At 44.6% G+C, this 14,932-nt stretch overlaps 2 protein-coding genes across 12 annotated transcripts in view; one reads left to right on the top strand and one right to left on the bottom strand.

Annotated features, from left to right (window-relative positions):
• gwl (serine/threonine-protein kinase greatwall) overlaps positions 1-14,932 on the top strand; it is a 619,920-nt gene that overhangs the window by 506,195 nt on the left and 98,793 nt on the right. The gene's annotated exons all lie outside the window — the stretch shown is intronic.
• The window catches only part of LOC142573305 (uncharacterized), a 140,530-nt gene that overhangs the window by 105,012 nt on the left and 20,586 nt on the right, over positions 1-14,932 (bottom strand). For 2 of the 3 annotated variants that reach the window (XR_012826299.1, XR_012826298.1), the window contains exons 1-2: positions 8,370-8,709; positions 8,039-8,287 (exon numbers count right to left, since the gene is read on the bottom strand). Coding sequence is in view for 1 of the 3 variants with exons in the window: in XM_075682972.1 (XP_075539087.1) it covers positions 10,309-10,373; positions 12,382-12,464 (148 nt within the window). In the remaining 2 variants the exon portion in view is untranslated. Of the gene's footprint in view, positions 1-8,038; positions 8,288-8,369; positions 8,710-10,308; positions 10,374-12,381; positions 12,465-14,932 lie in introns of those variants that run through there. The other variant, XM_075682972.1, reaches the window with a different exon arrangement.

Here is a 14,932-nt window from a genome sequence, read left to right as displayed (position 1 = left end):
TTTTTGTTTTCAAGAATTTTGTTTTCTTTTTTCTTTTGGTGCACACACCCAGTGTAGCCAAATTTAATTGTTATAACCAATGACATGGCATGGGAGTATTATAAGTAAGCGGTTTATTTTGCCATAAAGCGCATACAAAAGTTAGCAGTGAATCGGCTGCTCATTGGAGATTGTAAATTGATTGGATCCAATCAATGTACAGTCGAATCTCGATAATTTGAACTCAAAGAGGCCCGAGAATTTGTTTGAATTAAAAGAAGGACTTGTTTTTGAAGTATTCATGCACCATAGCACAATGCATGAACGGTGCAAGTGGTGAAATATTGTGACGTGCAAGCACACAACGAGAAAGGACCACAAAACTGCCCACGCCAGCCAATGCTTGCTTCCTGATAATGGCACAAAACAAAACTTCAATAGAATGACAGCGCCTTTCTTAGTGATATTCTTCAACAAGCCACTAGATAATCAAAAGCTGCCCGAAGATTGGAAGATAGCCAATGTGACTTCGATATTTAAAGAGGGTGATCGTACACACGTAGGCAATTACAGGCCGGTGTCTTTAACTTCCGTTTGCTGTAAGATGCTCGAACAAGTCCTGTACTCTAATCTGATGAAGCATTTTCAAGCAAATCACTTTTTCACCTCGGCTGAGCATGGGTTCCGCTCTGGTTTTTCGTGCATAACACAACTAACCGAATTAACTCACAACATTGCACTCGGCCTGGACCATCGTGAACAAATAGATGCACTGTACCTTGATCTGTGGAAAGCATTTAATGTCGTCCCGCACAATCTGCTTTGCTTAAAATTATCATTCCTGGGCATTCCTGAATATATTCTCGGCTGGATAAAGGATTATTTACACCTGCGCAAACAGCGAGTTGTTCTTAATGGGGTGACATCGACCCCATGCACGTGCTATCTGGGAGTGCCTCAGGGCTCTGTGCTTGGGCCACTTTTGTTCCTTGTTTATATTAAGGATTTAGTAGTCCTTAAATCAACCATTAGACTGTATGCCGACGACTGTGTCATGTATTGTACAGTGACATGCCATGCCAATATGTCTGTCTGACAGAACGACCTTGAAAAAGTGTCTATCTGGTGCAACCGGTGGCAGATTACTCTGAATACCGGTAAATGCTACCATGTGCAGTTTACAAAAAAAAATGAAAAAATTCCCCAGTTCCTATTGCGTAAATAATATTGTACTCAGTACCACTAAGGATGTTAAGTACCTCGGAGTTACGTTTTCTGAAACGCTTAACTGGTCTAATCATGTTAACTCAATTAGCGCAAATGACCATCTTTTTCACTTTTTCTGACAAAATTTTAAGCATTCTCCTTCATCACTGAAGGCAACCTTGTCTTTAACAAATGTCAGGCCTATTCTAAAATATGCATGCATTACCTGGGATCCATGCACAAAAACCTCACAGACAAAATAGAACGCGTCCAGAAGCAAGCAGCACGCTTCGTAACAGGAAATTATAATTTTACTATTGGAGGATCTGGAATACGGGTAGGGTTGGGTTGGAAAACTCTTTCTTCGTGCAGGAAAATCCTAAGATTGAAAGTCCTTTGCAATATATATAAAAGTAAAACTGGTATCAATAAAGCACTGTTCATCAAGGAGCTGCATTACGTTTCATCTAGAAAAGACCACGCTAACAAAATTGGAGCTTATCAGTGCCGTTCCAATGTCTTTAAGTAGTCTTTTTTTCCTAACACGATTAACGATAGGAGTGAGCTCCCTAATGAAGTGAGGGCAGCGTCTAGTATTGAAAATGCTATTGAGAGCCATATTCCTTGAATACGCTACTTTTCTTTTGTTAGTTACTTTGTTACTTACTTTGTTTGGTACTTTGCTAGTTTGTCTTCCGCTTTTGTGAATTTCAGTGCTTAAACAATTTTGTATTTACTGATGTGTTCTTTTGATGTTGCTGAATATGTTTCCATTGTGACCACCTGTATTTTAACCCCCCTATGATAATGCTGTGCAGGCAATGTAGGTATACCAAATAAATAACTAAAATAAATAAAGGAGCAGGCTGAGCAGGTGCCGGGCTGGCGGCGTCGGAATCAAGGCGTGCATGCATTGGAGACTGTCGAAGAGGGAGTTGAGGGTGAGAGGAGTGTGGTTGCGAGGAGGAGCAGGAAGGGAGTCGGTTTGCTTTCCTGCCAGCTTTCTGGATGGCGCTAATTACTTCTGCCACCTAAAGCCCCTTGATAATGTGGAAGTAGCGACACTGCCCTCCCCGCGGCGCTTTCCTCCTCGATTCTCCTCGCTGGACATCTGCATGCGCTGCACATGGCACGCTCTTTTTTTCTTGGCTTCCGCAGACAGGCCGTAGTATTCAATGGAGGCGCATGGTTTTAGGCTAGTTGTGCACCCCAGATGGCGATAACAGCATCGAGAATGCTGAAGGTAACATTTATGAGAGGGCTGGTTTCTTCTTAAAGCCATATGAACGGGGTACACTGACGTAAAAGGAGCTTTGAGACGAATTGTATACTCCAGGCATTTTTTTCAGCCACATAAGATGCTTTACTTTATGGATCTGTTGTACTATTGCTTGTGGAGCATCCCTATGTGTTTGTATGTTTTTATTCTTGCCTGTGCTTGCATGTGCACCGCAGGTATTATATTTAGCGTGCCTTCTTAAAATGAATTAGTCACGAGTGCAACTTCCGTCCATGTGTTTACCTTCTCAATGTGAAAGTAACTTCTGTGCTGTGGTCTCTATAAATGGAATAGGATGGTTGTGCAATTTTTTCGAGCAAGTGTGCGCAATCATGTGGACACCCCTGGCACATTGCCTGTATCCATGAGAAAACCAAATGACAACCGTCATCCACTCATGCATGCATGGCAGCCCAATTCAGAGCAAATTAAAGAACTGAAAAATAATGCAGGAACTCTACTGCAGTTGTATAAGTATGCGTAAGCATACTTGTAGATTTCAGTTGGCCCACCACCAAATTTCACGTTGGCCCATCCCAAAATTTCAATTGGCCCATGCCCAAATTTAAGTTGAAACACGTCCAGATTTCAAGTTGGCCCTCCCTAGATTTCAAGTTGGCCCTCCCTAGATTTCAACTTGGCTTATCCCCAAATTTAAGTTGGCCCACCCCCAGATTTCAACTTGCTCCACTTCCAAATTTAAGTTGCCCCACTCCCAAATGTCAAGTTGGCCCACCCCTACTATAAGCTTCCCCATCCGTTTTCTAGGAGCCCTATGTATCTCTACGGGTATTCTCTATTTTTGTGTGTGTGTGTGGGCGTGGTTAAATTGTTCCTTATCACTTATAAAGCTACCAGTCATCTACATTGACACTATTATAACGATTAAATGTCCTAAGTTTCCAAATTACCCATTTTCATCCAGATACAAGGCATTACACTTTTCGCGTGATGGGGCTTGGGTACTCGCCAAATAATGCTTACGCATTAGCAATGCCATGTAGACTATAGTCTGGTGCAACTTTAGAAAAAAGGGGAGGCCCCGCCCAGATGACCAAAGCGTGACAACCAATTGCCTCCGCGACTAAATAGTCCCGCTTAAAAAAATTGTGCTTCTGAAACACGTAATTCTCAGTATAAATAAAGCCTTTTGTATTTTTATCACTGGTTCAGTAGAGCGCTCATGTGCTACAGCACATGCCGGATCACGAGAAAAAAATAACCCCATGCCTTCTACAATGCTGCCCCATTGTCTGCCCTTTAGCTTCATTACAAAGGCTTTTGCACTGGTTTACATGTACATAGAACATTTACTACTCGTTTTCCAAGCTTAAAATGAATCGGTTGCTATTTAACAAATACTTATAACAATGTATCTGCCCCATATGTCAACACTGGTAAAATGCACTGATTGTATATCTTCCTTTTCAATGATAACGGTAAGCTTCCAGTAAGGAGCTCACGATGTCTGTCATACGCGATCCAGCCCATTTTTATTCTTCTGTTAATTCCCTTTTCATGGTCATGGTTTCCTGTGATTAGTTGACCTAGGTAAACATAGTCCTTCGCAGACTCTAGAGGCTGACTTGCGATCTTGACCTCTTATTCCCTTGCCTGGGTATTTATCATTATCTTTGTCTTCTGCATATTAATTTTACGCCCCAATCTTACACTCTCCCTGTTGAGGTCCTCCATCATTTGTTGTTACTTGTCTGAAGTGTTGCTGAATAGAACAATGTCATTGGCAAAGCGAAGGTCGCTGATATATTTGCCATTGATCCTTACTGCTAAGGCTTCCCAATGTAATAGCTCAAATATTTCTTCCATTCCTTCATTCGCCCTTTGTGTGTGTTCCTTCTTCGTCCACCGTTGTTTTAGCGCCTTCACTTCAGATCATACTTCTTCAAGGCACGCAGTGAATACCGTTCGAGAGATTGTGGCTCCCTGTCTCACCCCTTTCTTTATAGGTATCTTCCTGCTTTTGTTGTGTAGAATTAAGGTAGCTGTGGAATTTCCTTAGATATTTTCCAGGATATTTACATAAGCGGTTTGTACTCCTTGATTACGCAATGCGTCTATGACTGCTGGTATCTCTACTGAATCAAATGCTTTATTCGTAATCTATGAAAGCCATATATAGAGGCTTATTGTACTTTGCGGATTTCTCGATAACCTGATTAATGACATGGATGTGATCCATTGTAGACTATCCCTTCCTGAAGCCCGCCTATTCCCTTGGGTGACTAAAGTCTAGTGTTGCCCTTATCCTACTGGAGATTATTTTGTTAAATATTTTATGTAATACCGGGAGTAAGCTAATAGGTTTATAATTTTTCAGTTCTTTAATGTATTAGTATAATATGTATCTAATTAGTATAATGTTTGCATTCTTACAGTTTTCTGGAACACTTGCAGTTGATAGACATTTCGTATAGAGCCGCCAGTTTTTCAAGCATTATGTCTCCTCCATCTTTGACTAAATCGCCTGTTATTCCATCTTCTCCTGCCACTTTTCCCGGTTTCATGTCCTGCAAGGCCCTTCTTGACCTCATCTCTAGTTATAAGAGGAATTTCTGTATCCTGTTCATTATCGTTTCGAATGGAGTTCTCCAGAGTCCTCTGGGTACTGTACAGGTCAGTATAGAATTCATCCGCTGCATTTATTATACCTTTGAGATTGCTGATGATATTACCCTGCTTATCTTTCAGTGCATACATCTTGGTTTGTCCTATGCCAAGTTTACTTCTCACTGATTTCAGGCTGCGTCCATTCTTTATGGCTTCCACAGTCTTTCTCATGTTATAATTTCGAATATAACTTTTTTTCGCCTTGTTGATCAGTTTTGACAGTTCCGCGAATTCTGTCTTATCTCTTGAGTTGCACACTTTCATTTTTTGTCATTCCTTTATTAGGTCCTTTGTCACTTGGGAGAGCTTGCCTACTTGTTGCCTTAGTGCCTTGCCTTCCACTTCAGTTGCTGCCTCTGAAGCCAGCCTCGTTACGGTTTCATTCATTACCTCTATGTCATCATCGTCATCTCTCTGTTCTAAGGCTGCAAATTTGTTTGCAAGTACCAGCCTAAATTTGTCTGATTTTATCCTTATTTCCTCTAAGTTGACCTGTTTTTTCTTGACCAATTTTACTCTTTCTCTCTTCAAATTGAGGTGAATCCTAGCCCTCACTAACCTATGATCACTGCACCTTTACCCTGCCTGTCACTTCTACATCCTGCACAATGCTGGGATTGGCAGAAAGCATGAAATCAGTTTCATTGCTTGTTTCACCATTGGAGCTTTTCCAGGTCCACTTTCTGTTGCTACGGTTCCTGAAAAAGGCATTCATTATTCTCAGCTTACTCCTTTGTGCGAATTCTACCAGCATCTCTCCTCTAACGTTTCTAGAATCGACACCGCAGTTGCCAATTGCCTGTTCACCTGCCTGATTTTTTCTCACTTTTGCATTGAAGTCACCCATTACTACTGTATACCGAGTTTGCACTTTTCTCATCGCTAATTCAACATCTTCATAAAACTGATCTACTTCCTACTCGTCGTGACTGGATGTTGGAGCGTAGGCTTGTACTACCTTTAGTGTATACCTCTTACAGTAAACTCTCAGTTGTACGAACGCCGGTTTATCGAATATTTCAGAATAACGAACTTTTTAAATATCTCCGGCAGTTGTCTTATAGATTCTATGCAAAAATGTTTCACTTGAACGAATTTCGGAACAGTCAATATTTCAGTTCAACGAAGTTTTGCGCCCTGCACTGCAGGCGCAACCGACGTCCGCTGTCATCAAACTGCCGCTCCAGCGGCAATGTAACGTCGCTGGCACTACAACGCCCCTGAGGCAAAGCGGCGGCGCGGAAAACGAACGGCAACGAGGCATGGCCTCCGAGATTGCCCGCACAAAACGAGCAAGCATGTAATCTCGGAGGCCATGAACAAAGTAACATCGCTGGCGCTTACAACGCTGCCAGAGCAAAGCGGCAATCTGTCACACCACAAACCACGTGGTGTGTGATTTTCTGGAGAATCTGGAGATTGTTTTCAGTGTTCGTCCTGAAGAAAAAGAGTGCGACTAAGAGGCAACTGTGGAGCCAGTTTCAAGCCCTATAATTCTAGCTGAGGTTGTAGGGTACATTGGAACGTTGATAGACTTTGTGTCTCAACAGCAAGCTGTGCCAGAAGAAGGGTACAAAAACATTGACTCTTTAGACAGTTTTGTTACTTCCTGTGCTTTAAAAGTACAAGTGCAGAAGAAGATTACAGATTTTTTTCTAAGTGAGAAAGGCAGCATTATTACTATTATGAACCTTTTACTTGTTGATATGTACAAATTCCATTTCACACATTTTTAACACTATGGATGCCATGTCTTTTGCTCCATGAACTGCACTTCAAACTTTTGACTCTCTATGCCATGTCTTACGTTGGTCTTGTGAATATTTAGTTTAGTGAACTTTCAGTTAAGTGAACTATTTCCTTTGGTCCCTTGAAGTTCACTCTAGTGAGAGTTCACTGTATTAAGTTTGACGACTACTGCTACCCTCTCATTAATGCTCCCCGCAGGGGCATCTGCGTCAGCAGGCGTTTGGTGTGTTGCGACACCACGTACCCGAGCACACGAGGGTTGGACCCTCCCGCGCGTAGGCGTGCGCGGCTTAGCCGTGTCCGGGGAAAACGGGATCCTGGGGGTTGAGCCAATGCCGGGTGTTTGGACCTTTACGGCCTCCCGGCGGCGGTAACACACCTCTTTGGCCTCGGCTTCACGTAGACGGCACCCCCGGACTGACCCACCCGGGGGAAATCGGTAGTTGCCTTTTCCTGTCTCTCTCTCCCTACAACCTTCGGCTTTTCCTTACTTTCCACCTTTCCTGTCTACTTCTCATTTCTTTATTACTTCCGACCTTCCTGGCAGCAAGGGTTAACCTTGTGTGAGTAGCCAACCTTGGTTATGTCATATTGGGTTATAGTGACAACGTACAGCTGGCGCTTGCAGGCCCTGTTTTTCAGGCCCTGCAGCGTCCCCTTGTTGGACTCCATTGTGGGTGGCTGGCGTTGCTGCCGAAAACTACACGTCCACTCATGGCTACTTCTTTCCCTCCACTACCTGATCGCCCTCAGAAAAGAGGGCGCACCGATGAAGTCTTCCAATTTTTTTGGCCGCCAAAAAAAATCCTTCCTGCGTTTCCATGTCATCCACTCTGCAAAACCAGATAAACCAGTAAGAACTATCTCACCCTTCCTTGTTTCGAAGTTGTTGACTGAAGCCTTTGGTCCTGGATATAAGGCATCGAGGATGTCAAGCGGTGATCTCCTCTTGGAGCTCCGCGATCAAAAACAATATGAAAAATTGTCAACACTAGTGTCATTTGGGGAAACCCAAATAATTATAACCCCACACCGCACGATGAACACCACCCGTGGTGTTGTCTCTGACGATGACTTGATGGAGCTCACTGAGGCTGAACTCTTGGAGGGCTTCAGTGACCAGAATGTTATCACTGTTAAACGAATTAAGATGAGGGGAGATGGAAAAGAGATCAAGACGAAACACCTGATACTCACTTTCGGCTCGAGTGTCCTTCCCGAGTCCATCGAGGCTAGTTATATCAAACTTCGTGTTCGGCCATACGTTCCCAATCCTCTCAGATGCTTTAAGTGCCAACGTTTTGGCCACAGTTCACAGAACTGCCGAAGCCGGCTGACTTGTGCCAAGTGCAGTGACAATGAACATTCCTCCGAAACGTGCCAGAACACTCCACATTGTGTCAACTGTGATGGCGAGCATGCCGCATATTCGCACGCCTGCCCATCCTGGAAAAGAGAAAAAGAGATTGTGACAATCAAAGTCAAAGAAAACATATCTTTCAAGGAGGCACGTAGGCGGGTGTCATACCTGTCTAAGAGCAGCTTTGCCGATGTGGCGCGTAAGGGGGCAGCGTCACAATGGCCTCCGGCGGCTGTCCGACCCACAGGCAGTGAGTCGGCAGTTATGCCATGTGTCCCCGCGGCGGTTGCAGCTAGTGCTGCTCTGTCAACACAGCAAGGGGGACCATCGACCCCGAAGGTGGGCGCAGCCGAGGCTGCCCCTACCTCCCCGGCCCATTCCAGCGCTGGCAACAGCCGGCGCAGCCAAATCCCGCAGGGTGCCCCATCGACCTCCAGGCTGGTGGGCGCAGGGGTGTTGCCCTCCAAGGCAGGACTCTCCCTTGTAACTTCTCGCTCGCAAAAGCACGTGTCCGGCGCCTCGCAAGAGGCAATGGACACTACACCTATCCTCAAGGCGCACCAAGCGCCTAAGGAGCAGCGAGGCTCCCTCGAACGCTCCAGAAAGGGCAGAACCCCCGTTACAGGGCCTCGAAAGAGCTCTGTAACCTAAGGCATCACCTCCGTTTCCATACACACAGCACTTTTTTACTTTCAAAATGGATACACAAATTATTCAATGGAACGTCAGAGGTCTTCTTAGGAACCTTGATGACGTGCAAGAGCTTATCCAAAAACACAATCCAAAAGTGCTGTGTCTACAGGAAACACATTTAAAACCACAACACACAAACTTTGTCCAACCTTATGTCAAGTTCCGCAAAGATCGCGATGATGCTGTTGTATCATCAGGCGGTGTTGCCATTTTTATTCATAAAAGTATTTCCTTTCAGTGTTTACAGCTACAAACACCCCTTGAAGCAGGGGCGGTTCGAGCTGTTCTCCTAAACAAACTCGCCACCATTAGCTCTCTTTACATACCCCCACACTACAAATTAACGAAACATGAATTCCAATCCTTTATAGACGAATTGCCTGAACCTTACGTTGTTCTTGGCGACTTCAATGCGCACAGTTACCTGTGGGGCGACTCTCGTATAGATGCGCGAGGTCGTCTTGTTGAACAGTTCCTTTTCTCTTCTGGTGCGTGCCTTCTGAATAAGAAGGAAGCCACTTATTACTGTCTTGCAAACAATACGTTTTCTTCAATTGATCTGAGCATAGTTTCCGCGTCCATACTGCCTGAACTCGAATGGGAAGTTATGAACAATCCTTACGGAAGCGACCACTTCCCCATACTATTAAGAACACTTGCAGAAAACGAATATCCACCACAGGCTCCTAGGTGGAAGATTGACACAGCAGACTGGGAGAAATTCCGAAACTTAACTAGTATATCACGGGATGACATGTCTTCTTTAGAAATCGATGCTGCTGTGGAGTACTTCACAGCCTTCATAATAGGTGCCGCATCAAAATGCATATCCGAAGTGAGTGGTCTGGCATGCAAACGACATGTACCGTGGTGGAACAGCGAATGTAGGATCACCCGTAAGAATCAGAACAAGGCGTGGGGGTTGCTATGCGCTTCGCCCACTGCAGAAAATCTTGTCAACTTTAAAAAAGTAAAGTCCCAAGGTAGGAGAACCCGCCGACAGGCCAGAAGAGAAAGTTGGCACAAGTTTTTATCGAGTATTAACTCGTTTAGAGATTAGGCCAAAGCCTGGAACAGGGTGAATAGGATTAGAAAGCGCCAAACCATATTCACTCCCTCTGGTAAACACATAGGGCGATACACTGAAAGACCAGGCAGACTCACTTGGGGAGTATTTTGAGAGCGTGTCAAGTCCAACAAATTATTCGCAATCCTTTCTAAAATACAAACAAATAGAAGAACGTAAGCCATTAACAAGAAAAATTCGAGAGAATGAGCCTTACAACCGTCCCTTTAGTATTGCCGAATTGAGAGCTGCCCTGAGCGCATGCAACAGCTCCGCACCAGGATCTGATAGAATCATGTATGAAATGCTCAAAAACTTACACAATGATACACAAATTATACTACTCACACTTTTCAACACCATCTGGGATGCAGGGTACCTTCCCACCGCATGGAAGGAAGCCATTGTGGTCCCTGTTTTGAAACAAGGCAAAGACCCTTCCTCAGTGACAAGTTACCACCCGGTAGCCCTCACAAGTTGCATTTTTAAGGTGTTTGAAAAAATGATAAATCGGCGACTCATTCATTTCCTTGAACAGAGCAAAATGCTTGATCCTTATCAGTGCGGCTTCCGAGAAGGGCGCTCCACAACCGATCATCTCGTACATGTTGAAGGAAATATCCGGGACGCATTTATACATAAACAGTTCTTCCTATCGATATTTCTCGATATGGAAAAGGCGTATGATACAGCGTGGCGTTACGGAATCCTAAGAGACTTGTTAGAAATGGGCATCCATGGTAATATGCTTAACCTAATACAAAGCTATCTGTCCAGTCGTACTTTCTGGGTAAAAGTCGGCAATGTACTTTCACGTCCTTTTATGCAAGAAACGGGTGTACCCTAAGGAGGCGTGCTCAGCTGCACACTCTTCATCGTGAAGATGAACACGCTTTGCGCTTCATTACCATCGGCAATCTTTTATTCTGTCTACATGGACGACATACAAATAGCTTTCAAATCTTGTAACCTCGCAGTCTGCGAGAGACAGGTACAGCATGGCCTGAACAAAGTCTCAATGTGGGCAGACAAGAATGGATTTAAGATCAATCCTAACAAAAGCTCTTGCGTTCTTTTTACAAGAAAGAGAGGAATGATCCCAGATCCTTGCTTGGAACTATGTGGACAACAAATACCCGTAAACAAAGAGCACAAATTTCTAGGTGTTATACTAGACTACAGACTCACTTTCGTCCCCCACATTAAACATCTTAAAGAAAAATGTCTGAAAACAATGAACCTAATAAAACTTCTATCCCATACTTCGTGGGGTAGTGACAGGAAGTGCTTAATTAATCTCTATAAAAGCCTGATTCGTTCACGATTAGATTATGGTGCCGTGATCTATCATTCTGCCGCTCCAAGTGCGCTAAAGATGCTAGACCCTGTTCACCATCTAGGTATCCGTTTAGCCACAGGAGCTTTCAGAACGAGTCCCATACAAAGTTTATATGCAGAATCGAATGAGTGGTCACTTCATATCCAGAGAACATACATCAGCCAAACATATTTTCTGAAAGTCCACTCTAATCCTCAACATCCGTGTTTTAATACCATTAACGATGTGACATATGCTACACTCTTTCATAATCGTCCCTCCATAAGACAGCCTTTCTCGCTGCTTGTGAGGGAGCTTAGTGATCAAATGCATGTCCCACTCCTCGAGCTCCGCCTAATGCATCCAGCCAAGCTGCTACCTCCTTGGGAGTGGCAGCTCATACAATGTGATATATGTTTTGTGCAAGTCACAAAGCATGCTCCAGATATCGAAATCCAAATGCATTTCCGGGAACTCCAGTAGAAGTATGCCTGCACCGAGTTCTACATAGACGCATCGAAATCACGCGAGGGGGTGTCCTATGCAGCCGTCGGTCCATCTTTCTCGGAATCCGACGTACTGCATCCGGAAACTAGTATCTTTACGGCTGAGGCCTACGCACTGCTGTCGGCCGTAAAGCATATAAATAAATCACAACACCAGAAATCAGTTATATATACGGACTCCCTCAGTGTTGTGAAGGCCTTGATGTCTTTCTGTAACGACAAAAATCCAGTATTTAATGAACTCTACTCCGCACTGTGTAAAGCATGTATATCTAACCAACATGTCATTATATGCTGGGTGCCTGGATATAGGGGCATTGAGGGAAACGCACTAGCGGACCAGATGGCCACATCCATTTCATTGCATGCAGTTAGTCCTACTGCTTCGGTCCCTGTCACAGACCTGAAGCCTTTCTTAAGAAGAAAACTGCGAAACTACTGGCAACACTTGTGGGACCTGGAAACAAATAATAAGCTGCATGTAATAAAGCCACAATTAGGTTTCTGGCCTCCTGTAACAAAATCACGCCGGACAGATGTCCTATTCTGTCGTCTAAGAATAGGACACACATTTGGCACACATTACTTTTTACTCACGGGAAACGAGCCTCCAACCTGTGGTAGATGCGGGGAGAGGCTGACCGTCCTCCACATCCTACTGGAGTGTCGGGAAGCCGAAGCTGAAAGAAACATTTTCTCTTAGCATACCGGCAGCACATCCCCCTCCATCCTGTTATGTTACTTGGTCCAGAACCACTCTTTGACACCAACGCAGTCCTAGGTTTTTTGAAAGGTGTTGTGTTGCACGTTATTAGCCCCACATGTTCGTAGCGCCTCCTCTCTTCAGAGGATGCCGCTATGATAATTATTTTGAATAGCACATGCCTCTAGGCCCTTGTGGTTCAAGGGCTCTGGCGAGGCAGTAGTGCTGTAAGCAATTTAACTTCTCGCATATTTTAAATAATTCATCATTCTTCTACGATGGATTTTAATGTTCATAGTATTCGTCATTAGTCATCGCCATAATTTTATAGCACGTAGATTTTATGCACTTTACAGCACTATTTTTAGGCCCCTTTACAGCCAAGTCACATCTTCACAGAACTCATTATCATCACCGCGAAATCACTAACACTGTCTTGGCGCTCTTTGGCCATATTTGGCCCTTGCGCCACTAAACCACACATTCATTCATTCATTCTCATTAATGCTGTAGAATTTATCAATGTTGCCCGCTATGTCTTTATGGATTAAGAATCCTACTCCGTATTGCATCTTATCAGGGCGACCTCGATAGCAGAGACCATGGCTGTTATTCAGCCTCACCAGTTCTTCTAATCTCACTAAGGCCGTTGATATCCCAAGCCATGTCTGATAGTTCTTCGAAGAGTACTGCTAAGCTAGCCTCACTCTACAGAGTTCGGCAATCAAAGGTTGACAGGGTCAGTTTTCATTGGCGGCCTGTCTGCACACAGAGATTCTCAGCAGCCTCTGGTGGGTACAGGTCTGACTGCCGCCTTGGTCAGGTGCTCCGCAGCTGCTGGGGACTGAGGGCCATTGGTTAATCGTAGATATCATCAGGGAGGTTGTGGCCGAATGCTGCACCAGGGAGGCCAATTCAAGTTCTGGGGAGGGAGTGTCTTTGTTCAAGTTTAGTGGGCTTTCCTAATTTGGTTGTACCTGGATTAGTATAGCCCCACTCGTTTTCGGCATCTTTCGACGGTGTCGGGCACCACTCCAAGCTTGCAGATGTAATGCACTGGAGGATGTCATGTTCAGCTAAGCATAAAATTTATATTGTTTTGGTTTAGTGTTTTCACAAACTTATTTTCAAGAATGTGATAGGCTTTCTTTTTTCCTTCTCACTTTTTTTTTTTTTTTTTTGCAAGCCTGCAATCTCGCCAGTTCACGCAAGGCATTCCATGCAATTTTTCTGCCATGGAGCCCAATGAGATCACATTGGAATGCAATCCTTTGTTGTCGAACGAGCCTTGTGTCACCTCGATGTCCACACCACCAAAGAGCCACATGAAGATGAACAAGAGTGGCCACATCCTGAATAGCAATTCACGCAACATAATCCTCCACTGCTACATGTATTCACGTAACAGGGAGCCTGAACGCACCATGAAGGACACGACCAAGTTTGTCATTGAGATGCTCGGCGTCAGCAAAAGCACAGTGTTCAAGGTGAGGAGGGAGGTCAAAGCAGCGCTTATTTTTGGTGGCAAACTGTCGATGCCCTTGCAAAAGCGCCCACAAAATGTGGAGAAAAGCACAAAGCATGGGCAGCTTCCCGTTGTGCGCGCTGAAGTCATGTGCGCACAATTTCTTTCGCTGCACCGAGATACCGACGGTCGAGAAGATAACTAATGAGTTCTCGAAGCGTATGGATCTCCCATCACTAAAGCGGTGTACTGTGCATCGCCTGCTTGTCGAGATCGGATTCAAGCACGAGAAGGGGAGCCGCAATTCGTTGCTTATCAACCAGGATGACATCGCTGAATGGCGGAATCTCTACCTTCGTGATATGGAGCACTACCGGGCGAAATGCCAAAAGATTTAAAGAAAATTAAATTATGGGGTTTTATGTGCCAAAACTACTTTCTGATTATGGGGCACGCTGTAGTGGAGGACTCCGGAAATTTCGACCACCTGGGGTTCTTTAACGTGCACCTAAATCTAAGCACACGGGTGTTTTCGCATTTCGCCCCCATCAAAATGCGGCCGCCGTGGCCGGGGTTCGATCCCGCAACCTCGTGCTCAGCAGCCTAACACCAAATGCCAAAAGATGTTTTTCCTGGACGGGACATTGGTGATAGTGGGACACACTCGATCAATCGTGTGTACAGACACCATGGTACAGAAGCGCGAATGCCTGTACTCCTGAGCAAATGGCCTGTCGATGGATCTGAAACAACCTTCTGGAAAAGGCCTACGCCTGATTGTGACTCACATCGGCAGTGAGGAAAGCTTCACCAATGGCTGCTTGGATGTATTCCGAGGCCAAAAAGCAGGTGACTACCACGAAGAAATGGACGGCAATCACATAGAGTGATGGTTTAATGACATTCTGCAGAAGTTGCCAGCTGGTAGCATCATTGTTTTGGACAATGCACCTTACCATACTCGGTGTGAAGATAAATTG

The sequence above is a fragment of the Dermacentor variabilis genome, chromosome 2 (assembly GCF_050947875.1).
Source record: "Dermacentor variabilis isolate Ectoservices chromosome 2, ASM5094787v1, whole genome shotgun sequence".
Lineage (NCBI taxonomy): Eukaryota > Metazoa > Arthropoda > Arachnida > Ixodida > Ixodidae > Dermacentor > Dermacentor variabilis.
Note: the sequence above shows the minus strand (reverse complement) of the source record. Positions and strands in the feature narration are given on the sequence as shown.